Source organism: Mirounga leonina, unplaced genomic scaffold, assembly GCF_011800145.1.
Source record: "Mirounga leonina isolate KUSES-001 unplaced genomic scaffold, KU_Mleo_1.0 Mir_493, whole genome shotgun sequence".
Classification (NCBI taxonomy): domain Eukaryota; kingdom Metazoa; phylum Chordata; class Mammalia; order Carnivora; family Phocidae; genus Mirounga; species Mirounga leonina.
This window is the reverse complement of record NW_023270780.1, coordinates 2,715,887-2,742,949: the sequence shown is the minus strand read 5'-3', so window position 1 is coordinate 2,742,949 and position 27,063 is coordinate 2,715,887. Positions and strand designations below refer to the sequence as shown.

The 27,063-nt window shown below is 55.6% G+C and overlaps 2 protein-coding genes across 14 annotated transcripts in view; one reads left to right on the top strand and one right to left on the bottom strand.

Moving 5' to 3' along the window:
* The window catches only part of PI4KB (phosphatidylinositol 4-kinase beta), a 38,095-nt gene extending 21,143 nt beyond the window's left edge, over window positions 1-16,952 (top strand). For 4 of the 8 annotated variants that reach the window (XM_034990013.1, XM_034990010.1, XM_034990012.1 and 1 more), the window contains 10 exons: window positions 4,348-4,392; window positions 6,794-7,021; window positions 8,093-8,320; window positions 9,878-9,987; window positions 10,496-10,600; window positions 10,820-10,943; window positions 11,719-11,984; window positions 14,486-14,618; window positions 14,865-14,985; window positions 16,093-16,952. In XM_034990013.1, coding sequence (XP_034845904.1) covers window positions 4,348-4,392; window positions 6,794-7,021; window positions 8,093-8,320; window positions 9,878-9,987; window positions 10,496-10,600; window positions 10,820-10,943; window positions 11,719-11,984; window positions 14,486-14,618; window positions 14,865-14,985; window positions 16,093-16,274 — 1,542 coding nt within the window. In that variant the 3' untranslated portion in view covers window positions 16,275-16,952. The other 4 variants (XM_034990014.1, XM_034990016.1, XM_034990017.1 and 1 more) reach the window with 3 other exon arrangements.
* A 236-nt stretch (window positions 16,953-17,188) lies between these two features.
* Window positions 17,189-26,723, bottom strand: ZNF687 (zinc finger protein 687). Of its 6 annotated transcripts, XM_034990006.1 has the most exons (10): window positions 26,411-26,723; window positions 23,107-23,215; window positions 20,612-22,734; window positions 20,290-20,468; window positions 19,801-19,977; window positions 19,550-19,712; window positions 19,061-19,393; window positions 18,854-18,966; window positions 18,464-18,605; window positions 17,189-18,318 (listed from the first exon to the last, which is right to left on the bottom strand). In XM_034990006.1, the coding sequence occupies exons 3-10, from the start codon at window positions 22,715-22,717 to the stop codon at window positions 17,821-17,823; spliced, it is 3,711 nt and encodes a 1,236-aa protein (XP_034845897.1). In that variant the 5' UTR covers window positions 22,718-22,734; window positions 23,107-23,215; window positions 26,411-26,723; the 3' UTR covers window positions 17,189-17,820. The 6 variants fall into 6 exon arrangements, with proteins under 6 accessions (XP_034845897.1, XP_034845896.1, XP_034845900.1 ...); XM_034990005.1 differs by lacking the exon at window positions 23,107-23,215; XM_034990009.1 differs by lacking the exon at window positions 23,107-23,215 and having other exon boundaries at window positions 26,535-26,687.
* Between the last annotated feature and the right edge of the window lie 340 nt (window positions 26,724-27,063).

The window sequence follows — 27,063 nt, the reverse complement described above, 5'->3', positions numbered from 1 at the left end:
AAAGGAAGAACTCAGAGACCTAGAGAGATAGAAGTGACTTGCCTCAGGTCATGTAGCAAGGCTGACACTCCTGACTCTGTCCAGTTGTTTTTACTCAACTTCACTGCCATTCCATTAACTACTTACTTACTGAGAACTGTGACAGAGACCCTCCCCACCCTGACTTGAGACCTGGGATATCTACGAGAACCTCTCAGAGTAGCAGCCATCAGGGAGGAAAAGGGATGGTGTGTGTGCTGGGGGGCAGGGTATTAAATAGAGCCTTAACTTCATTCTCCTGGTCACTCCTCCTCATAATCCCTCTGCCCCACTCTCCAAAGATCCAGCTTTTTGTTGACTTAAGAGTAAGATTCATTCCCTATCACTGAGGTATCTGCAGAATGCCCTCGCGCCCGCCTTTCCTCAGGGGAAGGGATGTCTTAGCATTTGGGAGAAGCACAAAGGGAAGAGGAAAGTGGTCTTGCTGTAGAGTAAATCTTGGGCATGCCCAGAGTCTAGTCAGAGACCTGAAGGCTGGAAAGAAGAGCAGGCTGCAGGAGCAGTTGGGGTGTCCAGAGCAGGGAGGAGATAAGCACATCAGTAGGTTATGCCCACCTTCCATTCCATGTCTGGGCAGATAGCTTGGGAAGTTGCCACTGGACAACTAAGTGTCAGTGACCTGGTCCCAGCCAGACAATGATGCCCCAGTCCCCCCCTGTGACTCACCACTGGCCCAGCTCTCATCCTGGCTGCCAGCCCAGCCTAGGAGAGAAGGGAGAAAAGAGCAAGGAATTTGCACTTGTTAGAAAATGCATATAGCCATGGTGCTGGCATCTGCCCCTGTGGGGCACATAACTCACCCACAGTTTTGATACAGTGGGACTTCTTTTCAGCTTCTTTCAATCAGAGTGACTAGGGAAGGGAAAAGGCAGGACGGAGGGAGACTACAGAGCCTGCTTTCTGGAAATTTGGGGTTTTGTTATGATAATAATAGTGAAGCTAAAAGAGCTAACATTTGTTGGGCACTTATTAGATGCCAAGCATTGTGCCAAGTACTTTACGTTTCATCCTCAACACTCCTAAGAGACAGGGATTATTTTACCATTGAAGAGACAAGTTTAGAGAGGTGAGGTGATTTGCCCAGGGTCCCTCAGCTAGGCCTCAGATCACAGCTGGTGCTTTTAATCATTCAGCTGAGCCATCTTGCTTATTTCTCAGCATCTGCATTCCCAGGCCCTCAGCTGTCAGAGTCTGCTTGGGGAAGAATGGCCTAGGCCCTAGCCATCTGGGTTTCCACAATTCCATGCACAGGCAGAAGAGCCCAACGGGTTCTCAGAACCAAAATGCATCATTTTCTTTTCTGGTTGAGCTTGCAGGGAAATTCAAAGTCATGAACAGAGGTCGTTGCAGAACAAGAAGAATCATCCACATCTGGTGGGACTAAGGCCCTGAAGGGTTTGGGAGCTCCTTCTCTTGGGGTCAAGCCTGTAGCAGTATGTGTGTGAGCAGCTGCAAATGCACCCCTTTGTGCCTCCTGTCAGGCATGGCTTTTCTCTATATGCATTTGGTAGTTGTCATCTTAGGACCAGAAAAGCTGAGGCCTCGGGCCTACTCTGTGCTGGTTCTTGGTCCCTCTTCCTTGGATCTAACTCCTTCCCAGGATGGGATTATGGGTGACTCTGAGACACAGGTATTCTGTGAGAGCTTAAATCCTCTGGAGTGGCTTCTCTGGCTGCCATTCTTCCCAACCTGGCTCCTTATCATGGGTTATTAGATCCAGGAAAGGAAGGAGATACCAGATCCCTAGGTATTCCTAGGTTATCTGATGCTGGCAGAATGAGACACCCGAATCCGCTGTGCAACCTTAGGAAACGTGAAAGCAGGAGTGAGAGAATAAATATGAGTATCTCTAGGGGTCTCAGCATTGGAGTCTTCAGCACAGAGGTCTGTCTAAACCCCTTTGGCAATTTGAGGATACGTCTGTCAAGGCTTTTGTTCCCCAAATACCAAGGGAATTGGTTTTCCTCCTTCTGCTCCTCCTCCTCCCCTGTTATGCAACATTCATTCACTCAGCAAATGAGCTTGTACCGCGTGCACAGCCCTTGCCAGAGGCAGTGAAGGATGAAGGATAAAGTGTGGCTCTTCCCTCCAAGAACTTGTAGTGTGGAGACTCCAGTATCTAAGAGTCCGCTTAGTATGTGACTCTCAATTTTGTATACTGAAACTTTACTGAATTTATCAGTTCTAACAGTTTTTTGGTGGAGTTTGTGACTCTCTTGAGAAGCTGTTTCCTGCATGTAAGGAGGAAGTCCACAGCTTACTAAATAAAGCACATAATTATCTAAAGAGAAGCTCTGGAGGGTAAAGTGAGGCCACAGAGAAGAGGCCCCGGCTGCCCGTGCAGTTCTCTTCCTGCCCGGAATCTCCCTGCACAGTCCTTTTCTGCCCAGATCTCACACGGGGTTCTGTTTTCTCTTAATGATGGATCTTTCACATTCTCCACTATAAGCCAAGGACTCTAGCATGGATTTCTCCCAGCCCCCACCATTTCCGCCCCCAAAGCCTGCCACTTCAAAGCAGTTTTTGTCAGCTTAATTGGAGGACTCTGCTCAGGTAGTCTTTCTTCCCATTAGTAACCAAATGGTAAACATTTTGGCCTAGAGTGGGGGCCCAGGGAACAGAGATGATTTAGGTACCACCCCCACCCCACACCCTGCCCCACATAATGACACTCGTAGTAGATCAGCTTTGTCTTTTAAGGATATAACCTTTGTACAGAGAAATCTGCTGCATGTCACACTGGAAGCCCCAGTGGGCCTTCTAGCCTGATGTGGTGTGATGTCAGCTTCTTGGCCTCAGCTTTTCTCCTGGAGCTGACTCAGTGTGAGTGACTCAAGCCTACAGAGTAGGAGAGAGGAACAGATCATGATATACCTCCCTTCCCCCAAGGCTACTAATGAGTCAGACGGGACCCGTCTGTGGAAGAATCAGCTGGAGCATTGCTCACAGAGCGGTACCCTCCCTGCTGTTCCTTCCCCAACCAGCTCATGGATAGAGATTGAACCCCTAAGTCAGAATAGGCTCTGGCATCCTCACTGCCTCAGTTCTGTCCACCTCTACCCAAAGCAGAGGAGTTGTTGCCTTGGGAGAGTATTTGACCTGCCTTCTCCCTCCAAGTGCCCCTCTCCTCAGATTCTTCAAGGAATGACCTGACTATAGGACCTCCAGCTAGAAGAGAATGTAAACCATGGAATGGAATTAAGTAGGTGCTTGAAATACTGATTGCAGAGTATAAGCTCAGTAACTAATGTCCTCCTGCTCTGGGAGCTCTCAGGACTTTGTCTCTAAGTCCAGGCCCCTGCCCTCCTACATGTTTGTGCACCCTTCTCCCTGCCCTGGGAGACCTTGGTGGACAGAACCCAGGATGGGCCCGTGCACGAGCTGCAGTAGAACTGCTGAAGGCGAGTTTGACCACCAGCCCTTTCCCCTGTTTTTGCTCACGGACACCAGTAAGACACAGGCATGGGGTGAGATTTAGATACATCTCCTAGGCTGGGACCTGGACAGCTTCTGCTCAGCTGCTCAGCTTTCACAGGTGGATGCAGCTAGGACCAGCTCCCCAACTGAGGTCCAAAAATTGTAATTTACTGAGTGTGGCACAAAATAGCCTGATTGGAAGCCTGCGGAGGTTGAGTAGATAGGAGGAGAGTCATCCATCCTTTATGCCTGGCAGCATCTAGCCCAGAGGTGTCATGCTCATGGCTCTGGGGTGTCCCTCATCACATGGCTCAAGGTTGGGACTGGCCATCCCAGGATGATAATGAGGCTGATTGGAAAGGAGACACCCCTGGCACTGAAAGTTTAGCTCTTCTTCCTCCCTGACATTTGCAAGAAGCTGGAGGAAAGCAGGCTTTCCAGTATGGGGGCCATGCAGCTTGTTAAATTCAGTTCCTTTGTGGTGGTTTCCACAGAGAAGGGTTTGGGTAGGAGCATGTGAGTGGCTGAAGAGAAAGCGGGCAGCTTGGCAGTGCAGTTACCGCCCTGAGGCACCCAGCTGTAGGGTCTGTCCTAGAGGGAGAGCTTGGTGCAGGCAAGGAGAGAAGGGGACAAAGTGAAAAGCCGAGGTCTTCTGTCTCTTCAGCCTTTCTTCTGACCTCACAGTCTGAGCCAGCTCTCCATTGTCTCCTACAAGGGTCAAGAATTTGGGCAAGTGGTGTTTCTGGGTTGACTTTCTGTCATTAAAGCAGCCAGGTAGAGATACATGAGAGAAGCAGTTATGATCCAAGTTGGAGCTAAATTCTTTGCCTTTGTCTCTCTCCCCTCCCTCCCTGCCCCTCCTCCTCCCCTTGCCCTCTGGCCCTTTCCCAGGAGCTCTCCTCCAGCACCGAGAGTATTGATAATTCATTCAGTTCCGTAAGTGGGGCCAGGCTGGGACTGGGTGGCAGGCTCCCCCCGCTGTGGCCGCATTTCCTCTCCGTCCCCAGGTCTTCTGAGTCCCCAGGCCAAGGCTTGAGTTAAAAGATCCCTTTTCTTCCTGGGAGATCAGCCCCTCCCTCCCTGGGCTCCCCAGCCTGGAGGAGTCCCCTGCCCTTTGTCACCAGTGCCCTGAGCCCAGGCTTAGTCCTGCTCTATCCTTCTCCCAGACGCAGCTGGGATGCAGTGCGACTCAGCCCCCAGTTCCTGGGTCTCTAGAGCAAACAGCTGGGAGAAAGGTAGAATTTACCCCTGGACTGGAGCCAAGAACTTCTTGGCAGAAACCCCCAGGATCCTATTTCTCCCACCCAGAACCCTTTCCCTATGGCTTCTGCCATCAGACCATCAAATATTTATTCGGTTCTTCTAAATGCTAGGCCCTGTGCTGGGGGAGCAGACCCCAAACACAAACAGGATTTGGCCTGAAGGAAAGTTTTACCTCCCAAAAGCCGGTTTTCTTTTTTAGCTTCAACCATCTTTTTCCAGGTCTGAGTTCTTCCCTTTCCCAGCTCACTGCCCAGGAGGTTCCTTAATCCGCATTCTCCTTTCTTGTTCCCTCTGGACTAACCCCTGACCCTCTGGTCCCACAGGGTCTCAGACCTTGTTGCTGGGCAGAGACGTGAGAGGAAATGCTGGACCCTCTGGGAGTTTGGATGATTTTTTTACATTTTCTTTTTGATTTGTCTACCCAATCAGTTTTCTCCGTTCTGTGCTGATCCCCTTTCAATCATGATTCCTATCTCCTCCCATGTGGCAGAGCCTCTCTCCAGGCCTGGGGTCGCATCTCCAACATGCTGAAGGAACGTAGGGGCCCCCAACCCAAATGCTGATTTGAGGATGGGAAGGAATTCTGCTTTTTCTAATCTGAGATGACTGAATTGGTTGGGGTGGAGGGTCCTTGGAACAGTGACCATTTGCCACCTGATTGGATGGATTAGGGGATCAGAATGAATGAAGGAGTGAGTTTCCAGATTTCCTCTTCCTTTCTTTTGCTTTCTCCATGAGGCCCCTGGGATATTTCCAGGGACCACAGAAGCCCAGTTCTGCTGTCTTCCTGTCTTGATCTCTTTTCAACCCGGTCTCCCAGAGCATCCCTGATTGATTCCGACATCCTGTTTCATTATTATATGGGACCCTGAGCCAGCCCCCAGTGGGGCAGAGCCTGGGAGATGAGCTATTCCTTTGAACCCTGGCTCTTTGCACATGCAGAGATGGGCCTGGTACTACCCAGCTTTCAAAAGAAGCTCTTTTTTGCAGTGTGAGGGAGTGAGGGTAGAAATTCTCAGTTCTCAGGAAACTAAGCAGGATCCACAGAGAGGGAGAGAAAGGCCTGGTGAGTGAAATACTGTTTCTGTAAGAAGAAGAAATATTGTTCTTATCTAGCTGAGGGGAGCTGGGATGGGGATGCTGGCGGTGGCCACCTTGATAAAGTACTCCTAATGGTAGAAGGACTTAGGCTGGGAAAAGAGCCCTTCTTTGTATCCATCTTTTCCCCCACCCTCATCTCACTGCCCAGATGGACCTTTCTGGGAATGATGAAGTGCACAGCCTGAGGAGCCAGGCTCACAGCAGGGAGTTAATATGGGGAGCCTGTCCCTGAGAGGTAGGGGAAGAGGACCTAAGGAGGAATCACTGAAAGAGACAGACCCTCAGGGCCCTTGTCAAGGGCAGAAAGGAGCTATTGCTTTCTCCACCCACTCCCCACACCTCCCTCCCTCCATCTGCTTTTTCTGTCCCTGTTGATTGTTCCCTCATTAATGCAAAGTCTGTTCATCCCCTTCACATCCCGTGCATGTGCACTGACCTCTTGTAAGAGATTGTGGGGTGGACAGGGGGATGCTATGAAAGATAACAAAAGTCATTTGAATGGAGTGAGTCCTTGAAAGGAGACGTAGTGACTCAGAACGCCCCTCCTTAGCTTTGTGGGCCACTGGCAGAGCCCCTTAGCAGAGACTCAGCCCAAGGACCTGGAGATAAGTGAAGCGTGTCAGGTATAAGCAGCTCTTCTCTCTGGATGTTGTCCCTCCACCCATCTCGAAGCCTTGGGACAGTTCGTAACAAACTCAGGTCCAAGAGAAGAGAGGTACCTCCCAGTGACACAGGTTCACACCCCCTTCACCCTCAAGAATCAGCCTGTGGAGGAGTGTGCTGGCTTTTCTACCTATTCCCAGCTGAAGCTGTCAGGGGTGGAGTGGTGGGACCTCCCACCAGTGTTGAAAGGTAGCTCCTTCCCTAGAGTTCTCCAGACATTGGGATCCATGGCCAGGAGTGATTAAGTGGGTGGGCCACTTTTTTTCTATGGTTTCTTTACTGTCTTTTACTTTGACCCAATCCCCTGTAGCCTGTCAGACTGGCTCCTGAACGAGAATTCATCAAGTCCCTGATGGCAATTGGCAAGCGGCTGGCCACGCTCCCCACCAAGGAGCAGAAAACACAGCGGCTGATCTCAGAGCTCTCCCTGCTCAACCATAAGCTCCCTGCCCGAGTCTGGCTGCCCACTGCTGGCTTTGACCACCACGTGGTCCGCGTGCCCCACACCCAGGCTGTTGTCCTCAACTCCAAGGACAAGGTAGGTGGGCTCTGACCCAAACCCTACCCCCTATTTGACTCTTCTCCCATGGTTGTCCAGTTCCCGTGTATACACTCAGGGATGCCCCACCAACATCCTGGCCTCCACGGTTCATGCGCACGTGTCAGTCTTGACTTTATCTCAGTGCTGTTGTGATTCTGAGGGCCCTCTTGTCCCCTTTCTTGGGCCTTGTTTTTTTGGACCAAAGAGGCCTAATCTTTTCAGCTTGCCTCTTCCTTCCCATGTCTCAGGAGAGAGTTACTCACCAGTCTCGTTCCAGCCCTTTGGTAGCTCTTTCCTAGCCCTTAGGCTTTCCAGCTACAGTGACAGTGGGAGTAGAGAAATAAATCTCTTGTTTCTAAGACCTTTTCTGATCAGAGTGGGAAGGAAGAAGGAGAGAAGGATGCCGGACTCATGTTGGAGAGACTTAGCTGTCTGCTGATTGGAATGAGTCCTAATGGTTCATATTCTTTTTCAGAAGTGTTGAGGATTAGGACCCTGCTTGGAGCAGTGCTGATTTTTCCCCAGTCTCTGTCTTTAGGACAAGCCCCCAGATAGGCTTCTAGGCCTCTCTGAAGGTGGTAATTGATAGTTTTGCCCAAGTGTATCATCTGTACATGTTGGAGCTCAGCTGAAACATTTTTTATTTTTAAGATTTTATTTATTTATATATTGGAGAGAGAGAGAGAGATTGAGAGAATGAGTGGGAGGAGGGGCAGAGGGAGAACAGACATCCTGCAGAGCAGGGAGCCCAATGTGGGGCTCGATCCCTGGACCCTGGGATCATGACCTGAGCCAAAGGCAGACGCTTAACAGACTGAGCCACCCAGGTGCCCATCAGCTGAAACATTTTAAAGACCTGTGCACTCTCTCACCCAAATTCTTGAAATGCATGTTCACAGGACAAGTTCCTGCCCTGAATATGGCATTCATAGTGTCAAGGGACTGACAGGTGAGGGTTGGAGCTAGGAGTGGGCAGCTGGAAGGACTGTGTTAGCAGAGTTGAGATTTGGGGGACGGTGGTGGAGGGAAGTTGGAAATACTGTTCTCACACACACACCTCCCCTCCAGGCTCCCTACCTGATCTATGTGGAAGTCCTTGAATGTGAAAACTTCGACACCACCAACGTTCCTGCCCGGATACCCGAGAACCGAATTCGGAGCACACGGTCTGTGGAGAACCTGCCCGAATGCGGTATCACCCATGAGCAGCGGGCAGGCAGCTTCAGCACTGTGCCCAACTATGACAATGATGATGAGGCCTGGTCGGTGGATGACATAGGCGAGCTGCAGGTGGAGGTGAGGGAGCTCCCTGGAGGTGGTACTGGGGCCCAGCACTCGTTCTTCAGGAGCTTTCATTGTATTTGAGACAAGGCCACACACCCTGAGGCAGGCTGAGGCAGGTGCCCATGGGGATGAGGGTAAAAGCCCTGAACACCACTAGTCTGGACTGTTCAGGTGGAGCTCATTTTCCTGCAGAAGGAATTTAGGTCAAGTATAAGGATGAACTTCTAAGCCCAAGGGAGGGAAACTTAAAATATTTATTGAACATCTGCTATATAAAGTTGTCTTAGGGAAGTAGAGAATAATAAGTCATACATTCATTCCTTCAAGAAGTATTTATGGATAGCCTTGTTTGTGCCAGCCTAGAGTACTGTGGACTAGTGAACAAGATGGCCCCTGCCCACAAGGAGTTTATGACCTAAAAAGAGAGGGAACAAAACCAGTCAGCAGGTAGCTATAGTATGGTGAGATCCAGGTTGTGCTGCAGGGAGTGGGGCGTTAGGCAGCCCCTGAGGGTGGGGGTCGGACTTACTCCAGACTTGGGCCTGGGCACACCCCACATGATTTCCTAAGAAGGAAATATGTCAGCGGGGCCCTGAAGATGGGTCACTGGACTCACTGGACAGACCATTCCCAGCAGAGGGAATAGCAAATGTGCAGACTGGAGGACGAGACAGCTGGGCTCAGTTGAGAAACTGAAGGACGTTATGTGTGGCTGTGATGTGCTCTGTGGGTGTAAGTGGTGAAGAAGGAGGCTGGAGAGGTTGGCATGAGCCACATTGTGGGAAAGATCCTATCAACTGTGGAAAGAAACTTGGACTCTGTGCTGGGCTCGTGAAGAGCCAGAGCCGCATTTTATGTAGGACTGTGACACAACCAGATGTCACTTTGTGAAGACAGACTCTCTGTCCTTGAGCTTACAGTCCAATTAGGAGATTGGACGCAGACATTTAAGGGGAAAAAATCTGTTTATAGGATATACAACAAGGCAATGTGCAGTAAGTGCTGAGTGGAGTTGGGGTCTGGTAGACTATTTTGTATTTGAGAGAGATGGGGAGATTAGACCGAATGGCTGAGACTGAAGAAATGGTCAGAGGGGCCTAGTTCTGGACCCTACGGGAGAATGCGGCTGCAGCCGGGGAGAACTCCTAGTAAAGGGCCAAAGTCCAGCCTTCTCTGGCAGTCGTGGCGGTGATGTGCAAACCTGATCACACTGGGGTCTTCTGGACAACTTGTTAAAAATGCAGGCTTCCAGATCCCATTCCCAGTAATTCTACTTCAGATCGATGGCGGGATATGGCAGTCTGCATTTTAGCAGCATTCCAGGTGATTCTGATGAGGTAGTTCACACTTAGGGAAACATTGCTGTAAGGCCCTTGTGAGTGCCCAGGCGTTTGGGGTCCAAGCGGTGAGGGTGGCGTGGAAGCAGGGCAGGCTTTCTGGAACTGAGTCCAGAAGTGGGGGAGCGATCATGATGCAGAGGCGGCAAGCGTGTAGAGTGACTGGAGGAGCAGGTGACAGAAGTGAGGCCTGTGTTTGGCGCTTCTGACCTGTGGTCCCCTGCTCTCCCAGCTCCCTGAAGTGCACACCAACAGCTGTGACAACATCTCCCAGTTCTCTGTGGACAGCATAACCAGCCAGGAGAGCAAGGAGCCTGTGTTCATAGCAGCAGGGGACATCCGGTATGGCCAGACTACCCTGCCCCACGTTCTTCCTCCCTCTCAGGCACTGCCTGTCTCTGTCCTTTCCTGTCTGTCAGCCTCTCTTTCCCTCTTCTCTCTCCTTACTCCATCGTTGTCCTGAGGCCGCCAAACTTGAGGCAGTGAAGGTACAGGTTGAGAAATTACTGGGCTACCATGGAAGGAAGTTACATTTAAGAGCAGCATTTCTTGGAATGGGTCTGAGGACTACACGTGTCAAAACCAAGGGAGAGGGAGGAGAGCTTGCTGGAAATGCAGATGCTGGAGCCACACCTGATCTGAATCAGAGTCTCGGTCAAGAAATGGGGAGGGCCTGGTAACCTGCATTGCAACATGATTGCAGACCACCAGGTTAGCAAAACTCTCAGCCCAGGTTTCTATCTCTGTGTGCCCAGAATCAAGGAAAGAGTGCAGGAAATGCCGGCATAGACAGGGACATGAGGCTCTGGGGTAACTCCTCCAAGCAAATGATATAGTTTCTTCCTGCTAGACGGCGGCTCTCGGAGCAGCTGGCTCACACCCCCACAGCCTTCAGACGAGACCCGGAAGACCCTTCTGCAGTTGCTCTCAAAGAGCCCTGGCAGGAGAAAGTAAGGTGAGTCGGATGGCTGTGGTCCCTGGGCCCCTCCCAAAGCTTGGAGGTGGCCTCAGGTACTCACCGTGGTATCTGTATTGTCCGCCAGTCTCCCAAACTATCAGGCTCCCAGGCATCCGAGTCCTTGCCTGTGGGAGTTTGGTTTGGACTTCAGGTGGAAGCGATGTCTGTCCTCTCCTGTCCTCAACCCTTTGACACCTTTTGCTTCTTTCTTCACAGGCGAATCAGAGAGGGCTCCCCCTATGGCCACCTCCCCAATTGGCGCCTCCTGTCGGTCATTGTCAAGTGTGGGGATGACCTTCGGCAGGAGCTCCTGGCCTTCCAGGTGTTGAAGCAACTGCAGGTAAGAGAGGGAGGGAGGAAGAAGGGGAACTCAGCCCAGCTGAGGTGAGCACACAGGTTGTTACGCAGGTGGTTCCACAGGGAGCTCTGCTGGGGACCAGCTTCCTGCCCAGGTCTAAACTGGATGCAGCTCCCTCGAAAGCTGGTGCTCCTTCCCCAGGGTACTTCCCCAGGAAGTACAGCCACAGGAACAGCTCCACGGCGACCCCTCGTGGCCAGTTCGTGACCTGCACCTGCTGTGATCTCTGAACTCGGGAGGCTGGATTTGTCCTTTAGTCTCCTAACTGGTCTGTGGCAGCTGGTTTGCAGTGTGCTGAGATGTCGATCCCCTGAACCTTTGGATTGGTCATCTGCAAGCAACTTTACCTGTTAATCCTATTCTTTCTATAAATATTGTCATTTTCTTAAGAGGCTTTCTCTGGACCTAAATCCTTTCCTGTCTTCTCCCTGTTATTTGAATTTGGATTAATGGCTCACATTCTGTGTGTCTGTGAGGTGTCAGTGTGGTTTCCCATCCTCCCTGCCTTTTTGGGGCTTTCAACCTACACGCTGCCTTTTCTCATATACTTCCCTGTATCTTGTCGAGCCCTGGACTTCTTTCAGAACTCCCTGGTCCTCAGGGGGAATCAGTGGGTTTTACTCACTTGATGGCCTAGAATCCAAGGCCACAAAGATGGGAACTGTCCGAGGTTGGGCTCCGGGGGCAGGGGGTGGATTTTAGCCTCCTCCCCTGGTTTGGAAAGATGATAGTTGCATGCCCCTGTGTCTCCCCACAGTCCATTTGGGAGCAGGAGCGAGTGCCCCTGTGGATCAAGCCATACAAGATCCTTGTGATTTCTGCTGACAGTGGCATGATTGAACCAGTGGTCAACGCTGTGTCCATTCACCAGGTGAAGAAGCAGTCACAGCTCTCCTTGCTCGATTACTTCCTGCAGGAGCATGGCAGTTACACCACTGAGGCATTCCTCAGTGCGCAGCGCAATTTTGTACAAAGTTGTGCTGGCTATTGCTTGGTCTGCTACCTACTGCAAGTGAAGGACAGGTGGGTGAACTCCTTATCCTAACCTTGTCCCTTCTTGAGAGTTCTCACTCTTCATCACCTGCCGTGGCCTAGATGTAACAGTGGAATGAACAACACGTTTTAAGCAGAGACTTGTTCGTGTGCCATTAAGCAGGGAGGCAGACTGATTAGTGCCTGGGTACAGGGGCAAAGAAGTGGAAGACTTCTGGGAGGAGCAAGGGTTTGAGCGAGCAGGGTCTTCAGGGACAAAGGCGGTGAGGACCGAGAAAGCTGTGGGGGGAGGATGCTCCAGGTGAGGAGACAGCTCAGTGTGCTGCCTGGCAGGGTGGTGGGCGGTGGCTTCATAGGTAAGCTGAGGTCAGGTCAGAAGGGCTTTATTTTGCAGGCAGAGGAGTGACAAGATCCAGTCTGTGTTTAGTGACTGCCCCCAGGACGCAGAGAGTGAGGGTGGATGTAACTGGGTCTTCCATAAAGCAGGAGGTCCTAAGGCCTGGCCCGAGGGTAGCGGGGGCCACCAAGAGCAGAAAAGAGAAGATGGGTATGAGGAACGTGGTGGATGTACGGTTGCAACTCCCAGCGCTGAACTCTCCTTCTTGTTCCAACATGTGAATTTCAAAACTTTTAAGTATCTCTTGTGCTGAGAGCGGTCATTTCTTCCAATATCACATGGACCTTTGTGAGGTCCGGCTTCACGTATAGGCGAGTATGTCGGACAGATAATTACGCCACCTGGGGTCTTGCTTTCTAAGACTGTCTCCAGACAGTGACTCAGGGTCAGCACCCAGAACGCTCCCATAAGTCGTGCCTTTCACTGGGCAGGGGGCAGTGCCCTGAAAAGGCTGAGATGTGATGGCCTCTGCTCCTTGGGTTCCCAGTGACATGGCAGCACATGAAGATCTAACTCACAGGGCTGCTTATCAGAAATCTAATATCTTTTAAGTGCTTGCCATTCTTATATGAAAACCCTGTCAGGCAGGCATCTCCTTGTGAGGGAAATAAGGGTCAGGGAGCTTTCAGGACCACTGCTTATTCTACCCTGACAGCCCTGTAAGTGAGCCCAGCAGAGGCTTTGCGTGTGCAGGCTGATGGGAAATGTAACTATTTGTAAGGAGTTTGGTTGCAAGCTTTAGACTGTCCCTGAAGCGGCAGGATTTTGAGCCCAGGGCCCAGGGAGCCTAGTGCTGAGCCCCAGATACTTGAGTAAGTGGGTGGCAGGGAGGCAGGGCCTAGTCAGGCCTCTGGGCTTTCCTGTAGAAAACTAGTATGTTTGGAAGACTTTAAAGTGGGGGAGGGGGCAGGCAGCTGATAAACCTTTTCTAATAACTCGAAAAAGGAATGGATGTGGTGAAGCCAGGAATGGAATCAGCCACTGGAAAGAAGTGGCAACAGTGAACGGGTCCCAGACTGGAATCAGGTGCATGAGATCTTCACTGCTTCAGAATGAGCCCCCGAACTAAGCAAGCGGACTCGAGCAGTTAGGAGATAAGCTGCCCCTCAATAGCCTGGGGGCCTTGTGCACGAAAGTCACTTTTCCTCTCCGGGCCTGTTTCCTCACCTGTAAAATGAGAGGTTGAACAAGGACATCTAGAACCTTTCTCGCTCCCAAGATTGTGTCTGTGCTGGTAAAATTGTAATGCTTTCCCCAAGGGGAAAGGACTGAGGTGGGACTGGTTCTCCCTCCATCCCCCTCTTTTGGCCAGTCTGACCAAACCTAGAGAAGGTGGCTTCAGACCCGGAGCTCTTAGCCTAACAAAGCCTCTATTGACACGGAGGGGGTCGGTTATGCTGAATGGGCCAGGCTCACATGCTTAGCATGTTAATTGTTCCTCCTGCTGGCCATTCATGTGGGAATCACAAAGACCTGGGATTTATCTCCCTCTAACTCTTCTTCCTGCAGCTAGCCAGCCCCTAGTAATTGCTTCCTGAGATTTTTTTACATAAGTGTCCTTACCGAATGGTTAAAACCTACTCCTCTGCTCCTGGGAGCCCCGACACGGTATTTAACATTTAAACTCCCCTCAGCCCGCTCTCTTGTGGTGGGGCTCTGCTCTGCAGTGGGCTGACAGGAATTACCAACAAAACTCAGGTAAGTAGGTTCTGACTGGAGGCCTCCCACTGCGCCAAGGGCTTGGCCTCTAAGACAGTTGGCTGGAGCTACAGAGACCTTTCCTTGATTCCAGCTTCTTTACTCAGTTGGGATCAGTTTGGGTGCTAGAAGAATGATTTTTGGAAAATGGGGATATTCTTAAACTTTTTAAGTTGTTGATAATAGCAATTTCAAAAAAAAATCATGATGGCAATTTCGAACCCCAGAGCCTTTGACAGCAGTTTACTTTTCTGATTTCCCTTCTTTCCTCTGATTAGCTTTAGGTCGTAAGAGGTTGGGCCCAGAGTTCTAGGCAGCAACAAACTTGGCAGGAGGCTCCCCTAACCTGGTATCACATGGCCAGGGTGTTGCAGCTTGAGGCTCCTGCCTCAGTCAGACTTACGACTGCCTCTTTCTCTCCTCTGCCCCTCCTCAGACACAATGGAAACATCCTTTTGGATGCAGAAGGCCACATCATCCACATCGACTTTGGCTTCATCCTGTCCAGCTCACCCCGAAACCTGGGCTTTGAGACGTCAGCCTTTAAGCTGACCACAGAGTTTGTGGACGTGAGTCAGGAAGGAGAGGTGCCTCACTGTGTTCTTTCTGTCATGGGAGAGGGAGCTGTGGGCTCCCCCCAAATTAGGGACCAACAGAACAGAAATGGCAGCGAGTCAGGGTGAGGCTAGATGTCCTGGGAGGCTTCCTGCCCGATAAGAGAGCGGGGAAGTCACGGAGTTTGGCATGCTTGCCCTGATGGAGGAAGTCCTGGCTGGCTTGTGAGCCCCCGTGCACACACAAGTCTCCCTTCACAGGTGATGGGGGGCCTGGATGGCGACATGTTCAACTACTACAAGATGTTGATGCTGCAGGGACTGATCGCTGCTCGGAAGCACATGGATAAAGTGGTGCAGATCGTGGAGATCATGCAGCAAGGTGGGCTGGGAAGAGGCCGTGTGTTTGGGGACAGGGCAGTGCCCATAGTGCTTCAGGGGTCCACTTAATGTTGGGGCCCCGGGGCATAGAACTTCCAAAAAGTGGATTCCACCTCAAGACTGGGGGCACGGTTTCCCAGAGGGTGCCATTCGTCCTTTGGGACATTGTTTCTGATGGAGCTGGGTCCCAGGGATGGGAGGGGGTGGGGGGTACAGACTGCAGAAACTACCCCTTAGGCATCCTCAGGGAGAGAAGAGCCGCATCTCCAGCCTCCTGGTCCCTCCCCGTCTCCCCATCCCTTGGCCCCCTGATTTTTTGTTTCCTTCCATCCCTCTGGCTCTGCTCTTTGCCAGCCCAGGTGTTTCCGGTCACCATTTTCCTCCCTGTTGGCCCTTGACCACTGACTGCCCTGTCCCCAGGCCCCTTCCCTGTCCCAACACTCGCTTCTCGCGGTGAGCGGAAAGTATTTCCTCTCTGCTCTTCTTGATCTACCCTCCCTGAGCCATTCCCTCATTGCCTTGCCACCTGGAGTCTCTCCTCTGCCAGCTCTTCTGGGCCCTAGTCTCCATCCCCCTCCTCAAGGCTGCCGCATACGCTTGGGCTGAGCTGCCAGTCTCCTCCTCCTTCCCATCCCTGCCCCCACCCCACAGGTTGTCGCCGTTGCTCGGGAGCATCCCCGTCTGGCCCCGTGATGACGGTGGCCCAGGTCATCTGTGAGTGTCAGACGTAGCATAGGCAGAGGCCTGCGACCAGATAAGTGCCCAGCTCAGGGCCCATTCCCCAGACCCTCTTCCCAGCCTTCCTCTGGGTCCTGAGACTGCTCCCTCCGCCCGTACTGGGGGCGATGTGGTGCCGGCCATCTCCCCCTCTACCCTCACACCCTCATCTAGAGGGGCTTAAGAGTGTGGGATGAAGACGGGCTCAAGACAGGGTCCCCCCAACGCCCCCATCTCTTCCCAGGCAGAACTGCATCCACAGTCAGGGAGCTCTCTGATATGGGAGGGAAGGGGCGCTTCAGCTACCCCTGGCTCTGTATTTCCTGCTGTAGCTGTTACCACTGCCCCCCCCTTGCCATCCGTGACCCTGTGCCCTCACCGCTTTCCCCAGGTTCTCAGCTTCCTTGCTTCCATGGCTCCAGCACCATCCGCAACCTCAAAGAGCGGTTCCACATGAGCATGACTGAGGAGCAGCTCCAGCTGCTGGTGGAGCAGATGGTGGACGGCAGCATGCGGTCTATCACCACCAAACTCTATGACGGCTTCCAGTACCTCACCAATGGCATCATGTGACACCCTCCTTCTCAGGCCCCGGAGTGGTGGGGAATTCAGAGGACTCTCCCTGGGAGAGCCCTTGTCTGAGAAACCCCAAACCAGGAAACCCCACCCACGGGAAATGGAAGGCAAGAAATACAGAGGATCATGTGGTAACTGTAGAGCTTGCTGGGGGTGGGAGAGCCAGCTGTGGGGCCCAGACTTGCCGGGGCTTCCCTGCCCCTAGTGGTGTCATTGTTACCATCTGACAGACTGCAGGACTCGCAGCCCTCCAGAGAACAGAGGTGATAGACGTGAGGGGCGCTGGGGCCTTTCTTCTCACCAGGGTCCAAGAAGTTCTTTCCACAGGCCATCCTTACTCTGTTCTGGGTCCTGAGGGGGGGTGGGGGGGGAGTAGGTTCTTGGTACTTAGGACTTGATCCTGTGGTTGGCCTTTGGCCGTGCTGCTGCCCAACTCTGTCCCCTCCCAGCGACTGGCCCAGGCCGAGTTCCCCTTGCTGGGTGGACTCTGGCATAGGGTCCCCATCCCAGGGGTGGGGAGGGGAAGGGTCACGACCCCTCCTGTGGATGCGGGTATCAGCCTAGTCACAGGGAATTCCTTGGCCTGATCCCTTCCCCACACCCAGGGAAATAGTGCTCAACTTTTTATTTTTAATTTTTGTTTGAAATAAAGTCCTTAGTTAGCCATCTGTGTCATTTCTGGATTGTAATTTTTTTTTTCAGGGGTTGGGGCGGGGGGGTAGTTGAGTATGAGCAGACGCGTGTCCTGGATGCCAAAGGCACCACAAAGAACTGAGTGGAGGAAGACTGTTCTTTCCCTGCCTGTCTTGGTCAGTGTGTCCTTGTCCTGGGAAAGGCCTCCCCAGCTTTGACTCTCTCCCCCTCCCTGCCAAGTCCACAATGTCCAGGTCACATAAAAAGAGGAGCGTGAATGGGGATTAAACCACGAGCAGTTTTAATGGTCTGGTTTTCTCCCTCCTATTTCCCCACTGTTAGTATTATTATTACTACAAGAATAAAGGATTCCTGAGAGCCTGTCCCCTCCTCTCCCTTGGGCCCCCCTTGACAGGACTCGTCCCTACCAACCCCCCTGGATTTCTGGGTAAAAAAAAAAAGTGAAAGGCACTGCAGGGGTGGGGGTGGGGCTCAAGTGCCAGGGAGTCTGAGGGGTGGTGCAGGGGCAGGGCCAGGCCCTTGAGGGTTGAGAAGCTTCCTGAGGGCCCCAGCGGGGGGGGGGGGGGGGCCTTCCCTGGGCCCCACTAACAGGCCTAGGAAAGTCCCTCCTCCCACCCCAACCCACTCTGGGTCTGCAGCAGGAGGATAATTAGTGTTGGGCTCAGAAAGGAGGAATGGAGGGCCCACTCTACTAGGACCCAAGGGCCAGACCCAAAGGGGGGACTGCAAATCACTATATCCTCAAAAGCCTGTTGTGTTTGGGGGCTGGGGGAGAGGAGCTGAACAAAACGTGAATTAGAATGAAATCCCTAGCCCAGGGACAAGACAGCAGCAGTGACCCAGGCTCCCGCCGAAGAGGGAGGGGAGGCCGGTCAGTCCAGGCCCGGGCCTAGTTGTCCCCACTGCCCCCTTGCCGAGCCCTGATGAACGCCATGCCATGTGTGCGGAAATGGGTCTTGAGGTTGAGCGGGCTGTCACAGCTCTTGCCACAGACCTTACAGGTCAGCGGGCCTCCAGAAGCCGACAAGGGAGACTCTCCGCCCTCTGGGTCAGACCTCAGTGGAGGAGGGGCCTCTTCTTCCCCATCACCCAGGCCCAGGGCACTGGCGCTCCCCGCACCCCGTTTCTTCTTGTGGCTGATGAAGCGGTGCCTGCTCAGAGAGCCAGGGGAGGCGAAGCACAGACCACAGTCGAGGCACTGCTGGGCACCGCCATCCACCCTCAAGCCCACCATGAGGCTCTGCTCCACCGAGCCGCTGCTCCGGTAGCGCAGGGGGCCGTGGCCTCCCGAGCCGGGCCCGCCCCTGGGGGACTTGGCTGGAGGTGTTGTGCTGTCAGGCTCCTCACTGCAAGAGTCAGAGGACTGGCGGCGCTTCCGTCCCGGCCCCTGGCGAAGCGAGGGAAGAAATTAGGCCTCCCTATCACCCCACACCGACCCTGCCACCCCCGCCTAGCTTCCTGAGGCCAGGGCCTAGAACCCTGCAGTTCCCCAGTCCCACCGCCCCGAAACAGCAGGCTGGGCCTCTGCCTACCTGGGCTCTGGCTCCGGGGCCCCGAGCCAGGGTGCCCCCCCGGCCGGGGGACTGGGCCCCAAGCGGCAAGCCATGCCGGACCTGGACGTGTTTCTCCAGGATCAGGCGGCTGCTGAAGGTGCGTTTTCCCTCTGTGCAATACCTGCAGGGGAAGAGTGGGTCACGTGGGTGCCAGGAGACTAGCCCAAACACCAAGGCCTGTGGCTTGAGGGGGGGGGTGGGCGTTCCCAGAGCAGAGGGAGGTCTCAACCTTTGGTCCATTCTCGAGTCATGGTTGGAAGGTACTTAGTGGGACTGGGGGCATGGGGTGGGCAGGTCACTTGCTGCTCAGAGAGAGTAAGGGGCTGGGGGGGGGGGGGGGAGTGTTGCGGATGAGGCGGCAAGGGTTACCTGCATGGGTAAACTCGCTTGATACCCTCGTGATTGACCCTGACGTGGCGCCTCAGGCTGGGGGCGGAACAGAAGGAGCGCTCACACAGGCGACAGGGAAACTTTTTCACTGACTGGGAGAGCAGAGGGTAGGGAACCTCAGAGCCAGGCTCTAAGACCCCCTCCGCACAGCCGCACAGCCCAGTCCCAGGGGCAGGGCCCACTCACCTTGCCGTGCTCCTTCTTCATGTGAGCCACATACTCGTCTCGCTCAGGAAACCAGGAGTGACAAAGGCCACAGGTCCAGCCTCCAGGGCCCCCACCCCCACCCTTGATGCCTTTGTTCCCTAGTTCCCGTCGGGGCCGTTTGGTTGGGCGAGGGGGCTCAGGAGAGCTGGGCAGTTCTTCTTCTTCTGAGGATGAAGATGAGTCCTCAGTAGGGGCAGCTGCTCCTCCCCGAGCCACAGCCAAGTCCTCGGGCTCAGCCTTGGGGGTCATAAGGGCACCCGCAGCCCCTTTCCCAGCAGTCTCCTCCCCCGGGCGCCCGGACTGATGGGTGTTCTGTGACAGGGAGACAAGGGGGTGGCCACCGTGGGGGAGGGCCTGGCTTTGCCAGAGGCCTCGTTGCTCCCCCACGCCCACTTCCTGAGGGTTAGGTTACCCTAGCCCCAGGTCACCACAGCCAAGCGCCCCGCCCCTGTCCCTCAACTCCTCTACCTTAAGATGTTCCAGCATGGTCCTTTTCTGAGCAAAAAGCAGAGGACAAGATGGGCACTTAAAGACGCTGACACGCTGGGGCAGCAGGTGCTGGTCGAAGTGTGAGGAGAGGAGGGGTTTGTGAGTGAAGACCGTGTCACACATGGCGCACTTGTAGATCATCCTGTGTGGGCGGAGAGGACAGTGCAGACACCGTGCCCATCGGGGCCCCAATCCCGCTCCGGCCCACCCCGCTCCCTGCCAGGTCTCACTTGGCCTGCTGCGTGTGGAAGCTGGGGTGCTGGGTGTACAGGTGGGCATGGGCGCTGGGCGCGGACTTGAAGGCCATGGGGCAGATGGGGCACTTGTGGAAAACCTCGCAGTGCGACGTCTGGATGTGGGACTTGATGGAGTTCACGCCCCCGAACACCACTGCACAGCTGGGGCACCTAGGCAGCAGGGGGCGCGGAGGTGAGGCAGGCAGTCTCCAGCCCGTGCCCCAGCCCGGTCACCCCTGGGAACTGCTGGACTCGGAGGTCCACGGCGGCCGCAGTGGAGCACGAGCAAGGTGGGGAGAGGAGGCCCGCGGAGGCCGAAGCGGGGCAGACACACAGACCTCGGCCTGAGGGGTTCAGCACGAGAGATGGGGCACTCCCTGACAGGCCAGCTAAAAGGCTGGTGCTGGGACACAGGAGGCCGTAAAGTGCCGGCGGGGCCTGGGGGGCAGTGGCCAGACTGTGGGTAGGAGAGGCAGGAGGCACCTGTAGCCCACACGGCGAGACAGATGTAGACAGGCCTCCCGAAGATGGGTCTGAAAATTGGCTTGCAGGAAGTTGCCCCCACACTCCGGGCAGACATGGGGAGGCCGGTTCTTATGCATGCGCTGGTGGGCACTGAAGCTGCAGCGATTGGGGAGCATCATGGGGCAGGTTGGGCACACCTGTCGAGGGGGCGGAAAGAAGGGAAGTCGGTGAGGAGTGGCCTGTCCCCCATGACTTCTGACCGAGCCCCCACCACCTTCCCAGATCCTACTCTCATGGCGGCGGCCTCTACCCCCGGGAAGCGCCGCGAAAGGGAACTCACAGTGCTGCTGGCCCCGGGGGCAGGGGGCCCGAGCTGCTGGAAGTGGGCAGCCATGCCAGCCTTGTCCCGGCACTGCTCCTTGCACTCCAGGCAGCGAAAGCACGTGTAGGCCGAGGTGGCAGGGGCAGCAGGCGGCTCAGACGAGAGCGGCAGCACGGGGGCCTCAGCGGCAACGGCGGCAATGGCGGCGGTGATGGCCCCGTCACCCTTGCCCAAGGCAGGCAAGGCTGGAGGTCCGAGGGCGGGCGGGACAGCCAGCAGGGGCGTGATGTCCGGCTGCCCCACCATCTGGTCCAGGGCGACGGGCCTCATGACCAGGTGTGAGCACTGCATGACGAGCCCTTTGTCCTTGTGCTCTCGGGCGTGCAGCAGCAGGCTGCACTTGTTGAAAAAGACCAGGCGGCGCGCGCAGTGGTTGCAGGTGACCTCGATGCGCATGCTCCGGCGGTCATAGTGCCGCGCCAGGCTCTTCTCCAGCGAGAAGGCGTCCCCACACTCGAGGCAGCGGTAGCCTGTCGGAGGCAGGGCCAGCCCGGCCTCGGCCGGTGGGCTCAGGTTGGGCCGGTAGGCAGGCAGCAGGTTCTTGCTGTTGAGGATCTTGTTGAAGGCCTCCACCAGGCTGGACTGGGTCCGCGAGATCACCGTGCCACCCCCTGCACCTGGCCCGGTGGCCGCCTTGGAAGGCTGCACCATCACCACCGAGGCACCGTTCACCTTCTGCCCCCCGGTCCCCAGCCCTGCCCGCCCCTCCACCTTGGGCAGGGCTTGGGGCACCAGCCCTAGCACATTCTTAGCCAGCGTCTTAGGGCTGGTGGCAGCGCCCCCAGGCAGAACGACAGCTTTGCGGGCCACACTGGCCGCCATCAGCATGGCGGTGCTTGCGTTCTGGATGGTGGCCACGGGCAGCACGGTGCCCTTTAGCCTTGTGCCGTCACCCAGCTGGACGCTCACCACCTTTGGACCCTCAGGGGTCGAGGTTGCAGGGGACAGCTTCAGGAGGCCAGCCTCAGCCAGGAGGGTCCCCTCAGCCAAAGGGGCAGGAGGATCAGGGTCTGAGGGGACCCGGGTTACCGTCCTTGTGATATTCCCGCAGGATGTTTTAATGGTCTTGATCCGCACCTTGAGAGGCCTTGAGGAGCTGGAAGAGGCAGGGGAGTCATTGCTGTCCTCATCTGCAGCCTCGGCTCCACTAGAGGGACTCTGGGGACTTTCGGGGGAAGGCTTATCCACCGGCCCCTCCTCCTCTTCTTCCTTCAGGGGCTGACAGCGGGGCACTTTGGGGGAGGCAGCAGGGCTCTGATGCCCGGGAGACTGCTTGAAGAAGGGCAACCCAGCAACCCCGGGAGGCGAGGCACTGGCAGAAACGCCCGTGGCCTCGGGGCTCGAGCCAGAGCCTAGCCCGGCTAGGCCCTGAGGATGAAGGGGGCTGCAGCTGTCTTGCTTCATGGTCCCCAGCGGTGGGGGAGAACCAGGTGGCAGCAAGGCTGGGCCATTCTCCCGGGACAGCTCAAAGGGAGAGGGGAAAGGAGGTGGGGTCATGGCCCCTTCCCGAGGCGGGGAAGGTGCAGAGGGAGGGAGGGGATCAGGGTGCTCCCCTGGCTCAGGCCCAAAATGAGCAAAGAGGTCCAAAGGAGCTTTGCCTTCCATGGCTTTTTCTTTCCAGGTACCCCCACTGGGAGGAGCTGGAGAGTGGGGTGTACCTGGAAGGGATGACTCAGGGCCCCCAAAACCATTCTGCATCAGACGAGGCCCCACAGGCCCTTCCTTAGTCACCCCCCCAGCCCGGGCCCCTTCCCCTCCTGAACTCCCAGCCGGGGACTCAGGCTGCTCAGGACACACAGTGTTCTTGACAATGACGCTGACTGCTGAGATGTCTGGCGGCGGCAGGCCATGATCAGAGGCCTGGGCTGGAACCTCGGGGCCATCCCTGGAAGCTGCTGCCGTTGCTTCTCCAGAGTCACCTCCTACACTGGGTTCTGGCTTTCCTGAGCCACCAGACCCTTCGTTTTCTTCTGGCCCAGAGTGGATGGCTTCATTTGCGTCAATATCGGGAATGTCAAATGCAGCAAGGAGGTCATCAAAATCAGGGGTCTTCATGTCCCCCATGGCAGCAGGTCCCAGACCTGATGAAAACAGAAAAAAAGAGCAAGAAACTTAGCCTTCAGGAGGCAGGAACCCTGGCCCACCTCCCTTGGGATCTCCATATTTATCCTCTCGGGACCATGCACAGTCTGACTCGGGGACACTTTTACCACAGCGCAAATCCTAGAGTTGGTGGAGGTACCTGGTTTGCCAAACCCTAAAACTGAAAGGTAGGTTATGTGCACATTCCAGGGAAGACACCAAGATCGAGAGAAAGCAGAAGAAAAGGAACTTTTCAGAAATACAGCTGAGAGACAAGGATAACAGAGACAGAGGGAGTTCAGTGAAGATCTTGGTTGAAACCACCTCGGCCCCTCCTGTGCCCAGCAAAAAACCCATCAATTAATCAATACCACTATTAAGGAGGAAGATGTACAGGACGCTCTGGGTCTAAGGGCTCATTCATGGCAGCATGGGATCCATTCATAATTCTTCATGGATCTTCTGGGGGTCCACAGAGATCTGAAAGGCCATGTGTACAAAGGGACAGTGACTTAAGCCAAGATGAAGAAATGATTCTAGTTCCAGCTTTATCAATGGCCTGATGTCCACTACCTTACTTTTGAAAGGGGAGGCAAGTAACCCATACATCACAGGGTGATTCTGAGCACAATATGAATCATAACCCTGAGAATCAGAACCCAGAATAGGATTTATTATTACAGCTGGGACAAAAAAGGACATGTCAGGTCAAGGAGGAACTGGGAAGGAGAAAGCACTGGGAATCTGGGGCTGGGGTCAGAGACAAGAGTCAGGGGTCAAGTCTAGGGACTTGGGGAGACCACTGGCACCTGGACATCTAGCTTGGTTAACAAGGAGAAGTGGACTCAAGGAAATCACCCAAGAGACCAAGATGGACAGAATAAGACACAGGAACAGAAAGAGACAAAGACAAAAGACAGGGGAAAACCGTGACGGCAGCCTGGTCACAAGGGCCCCAGCCTAGGCCTCTCCTGTCACAAACACCTGCCGCTAGCTCACCTACCTTCCCCAGAGTGCCTCTGCCCTCCCGGGGCCAGCCCCTCCTCTCTCCCTCCCTCCCCATCTTGCTCTCTCAGGGCCAAACTCCAGGGTAACATCCAGCACGACCGCCATATAGGGGAAAAGCCAAGCCCCCTTACCCCTGTCATTCCTGCTCTGAGCTCCTAATTCACACTCCTCACTCTTTTCATTTTCCCTTGGCAACACCAGTCCAGGAAGTCTTGCCCAACCCCAACCTGGCCCAGTGAGTGTGCATGTGCACGCGCGCGTGCGCACACACACACACACACACAAAATCCCACAAGACGCATGTGGCACTAAACCAACATGGCCAGCCTGAAGCTTGGGGGGGACCCGGATCTCTTCCTCACCAGTTTCTCCCCACAAGTGTTTCTAGATCTAGGAAGAAGAAACTGAAAAAGTCTCTGTCACTACACATTCTCTGCCCAGGATGCAAGCCATTTCTCAAGGCCAATTCCCTCACCTCCTACCAGCCTTTAGACTGAAACTGGAGATGGTCCCAGCAGGTGGTAGCTGGCAATGGTGGGACCAAGGTAGGGTGGAGGAAGAGGGGACCAACAAGAGGAAGAAAAGGAAGTTTCCCCTCACCACCACCCCCTACTTAATTCTGCAGTCTCTGGATTTAAACAAAGCCCTCCACCCTTTGCCTCTGCCCTGATGGAGAGCTAGGGCCCTCCCTCCTCTGCCTGCTTCTCTCCCCACCAGGAGAAACCCGAGCTACCTTCCACACCGGCCCTCAGAAAAGTGTGCCGGTGGAGCACAGATCAGTGGCGACTAGGAGAAAACATCTGCCCACTCGCCCTCCCCAAGCAACTCCCCCTTTGGCGTCCAAGTGACTTAGAGGTCATGCGATAGCCAGGAGCCGACGGTCCACCAAGCAGCGGGAGCTCAAGGCCAAAGAGGCTTCCCCCACCCCACGGCCGAGGCCTTTCTGCGGCTGCTGTGCCCGGACTCTTGGGCTCCGGCCCTCCCCCCTTTCCCTCTTGTTCTTCCCCAAAAGCCAAAGGAAGGGGCTGAACAGGAAGAGGGTGAACTGGCCTGGGTCGGCAGGGGGTTCCACTGCTCTTTGCCTGGCCCGGGGCCTGCAGAGCAGGGCGAGGGGCCGGCGGCCGGGGGCGATTAGGCTGCCGCCAAGCTGGGCAGCGGGCGGAATTAAGTCCCTGCCATCTGCCGAGGGCCGGCGCCGCGAGCATGTCCGGGGTTGCAGGGAGGGGGCGGGGTGTACAGAGGAGAAGCCACTGGGGAAACTGAGGCGCACCGCCCTTCTCTCGCTCCCACCGTGAGAAGGGAAGGACCGGCCCCGGCCAGGCCAGGCCCTTGGGGAGCTGCCGCGCAGCACCTCCCGGCCCAGGACTTCACCGGAGTCGGGGAGGCGCGTGGAAAGAGAGGAGTCGGGAGGGGACGGTCTTTGCGTGACTCGCAGCTCTCCGGCCGGGGTCCGTCCCAACTCCCACCTCCTCCCCTCCCGGCCCGGCGCGGCACAGCCTCCTCCTCCCGCAGACTCCCGCGGCTCCCTCGAGACTGAGGAGTGATCCGAAGGCGCGCGGCGGCCCGGGGCACGAGCCTGAGTCCGGCCCGGGCCCGGACGCTGACCCGCGCCCAGTCGGGGTGCAGGCTCCGCTCCGGCCTGGCCCAGCTCCCCCGCCCCCGCCCCCGAACACGGACACCATTTTAGGTCGCGACATCCCGCAGCCACCAGTCACCGGGCCGTGCTTCGGACGCCTCTTGGGCTCGGGGCGCCAGGACCTGGGGACCCCTACCCTCCCTCCACGTTTACCCGGCTAGGGGCTGTGCTTTCAACAGGCTGGGAGTTTCGCCCATCAGCCTCAAGGGATGGAGGCGGCGGCGGGGCCTTCCTAGAAGCCGCCCCAGGGGGGCGGCGCGGAGAAGGGGGTAGTTGACCAAGTGGGGGAGGGGCGGGGGTATTTACCCGCCCCCCCAGGGGGCGGGGCCAAGGGCGGGTATTACCCCAGGCATGCTTACTTGTTCCGCTCCAAGTGCGGGCCGAGACCCGGCGGTCTCTACCCTGCTCCCACCGCCACCGCCACCGCCGCCGCCCTCCCCGAGGCCGCCGCTACTTCCTGCTTCTCTCCCGTTCAGCCTCCCCCTCCTTCAGCTCCCTCCGCGTTCCAGGTCTGGGCTGCCCGCTTCCGCACTCGCCATTGGCCAACACCCCCGTCGTTCAGCACTGCGCCCCTCCCAGGCCCGCACTGGGTTGGCCCTAAGTACTGCCGCTCGGAACTAGCCCCTCACAGTCCTCCCAGCCTCATTGGGCAAGGAGCCTAGGCCTTCTGAAAATGCCTCTCCCCATTGGTTGCGCCGGGCCCACCTGCCCCATCTGGGCATCTCAAAAATGACTGGCTTCCGCTACTGTCGCTTAGAAAGAAGCCAATCTGATCCCCTGCTTTCCCTCTGGAGGCGGTGACTGTCCCAGGTGCGTCTCCGCCCCCTCACTCCCTATTGGCCGCAATCTTTGAAGCCCGCAGTTCACTTATGCAAATTAAAAGAACTCTCAGCTTCTATTTGGTGGGCACTTTGAGGAGAACCTCGTCGACTCTGAGAGAAGCCCGGATGCGTAGATCCTTTTGCTTTGTTTTCTCAAACTAAACCCCAGTGTCAGTCATGCTGTGCAGAAGTCACAAAATGGGACGTTACCCAAAACATTACGTCATCTGGTTGACCAGTTCCTTGCCGTTTTCCCACTGTCTAAATCGTCATATAGTCTGGACGGATGGGGTTCTCACGCGGGCCAGCTCCTGGGCGATGGCGTCACCCGTACCTTCTCCCTCTGCAGGAGGGCGTGCAGTAGGGGCGGGATTAGGAGTGTGGAAGGAACCGGCACCTGGAGCCCGGGACAGCCCTGCAGACCGGAAGTGGAGGAGAGATGACGTTAGAGTGCTGGCGTGGCCTGGGCCATTTCCAAAGGGATCTTAAATCGGTATGCTGGTAGGCTTCCTAAGCACGGGGATGGGGTGTGAGCCGGCTGTCGCTTCCATTTCCCATTTAAGAGCTCTCCTTTTCCCCGCCCCCAGCACGGGCTGGGGGTGGAGTCGAAGCCGGTTTTCCCGCGCTTTGTTGCCACGCCCCCTGGGGGCGGGGGAAGGGGAGGGGATGTTCCGCAAACAAGTTGCGGTGGTACTCAGAACACATATGCAAGCCTCGCGTGCCCTGTAGAGCACGGGCTCACCGGCCTGCGAACCTCCGCGGCTTGCGACGCACGAAGACGTTCATCACCGGGATGTGGTTATTTTAAAAGTAGTTTTGTTACCCTGCGCAGGGGTCACTGGACCTCTAGACCTCTGGATCTA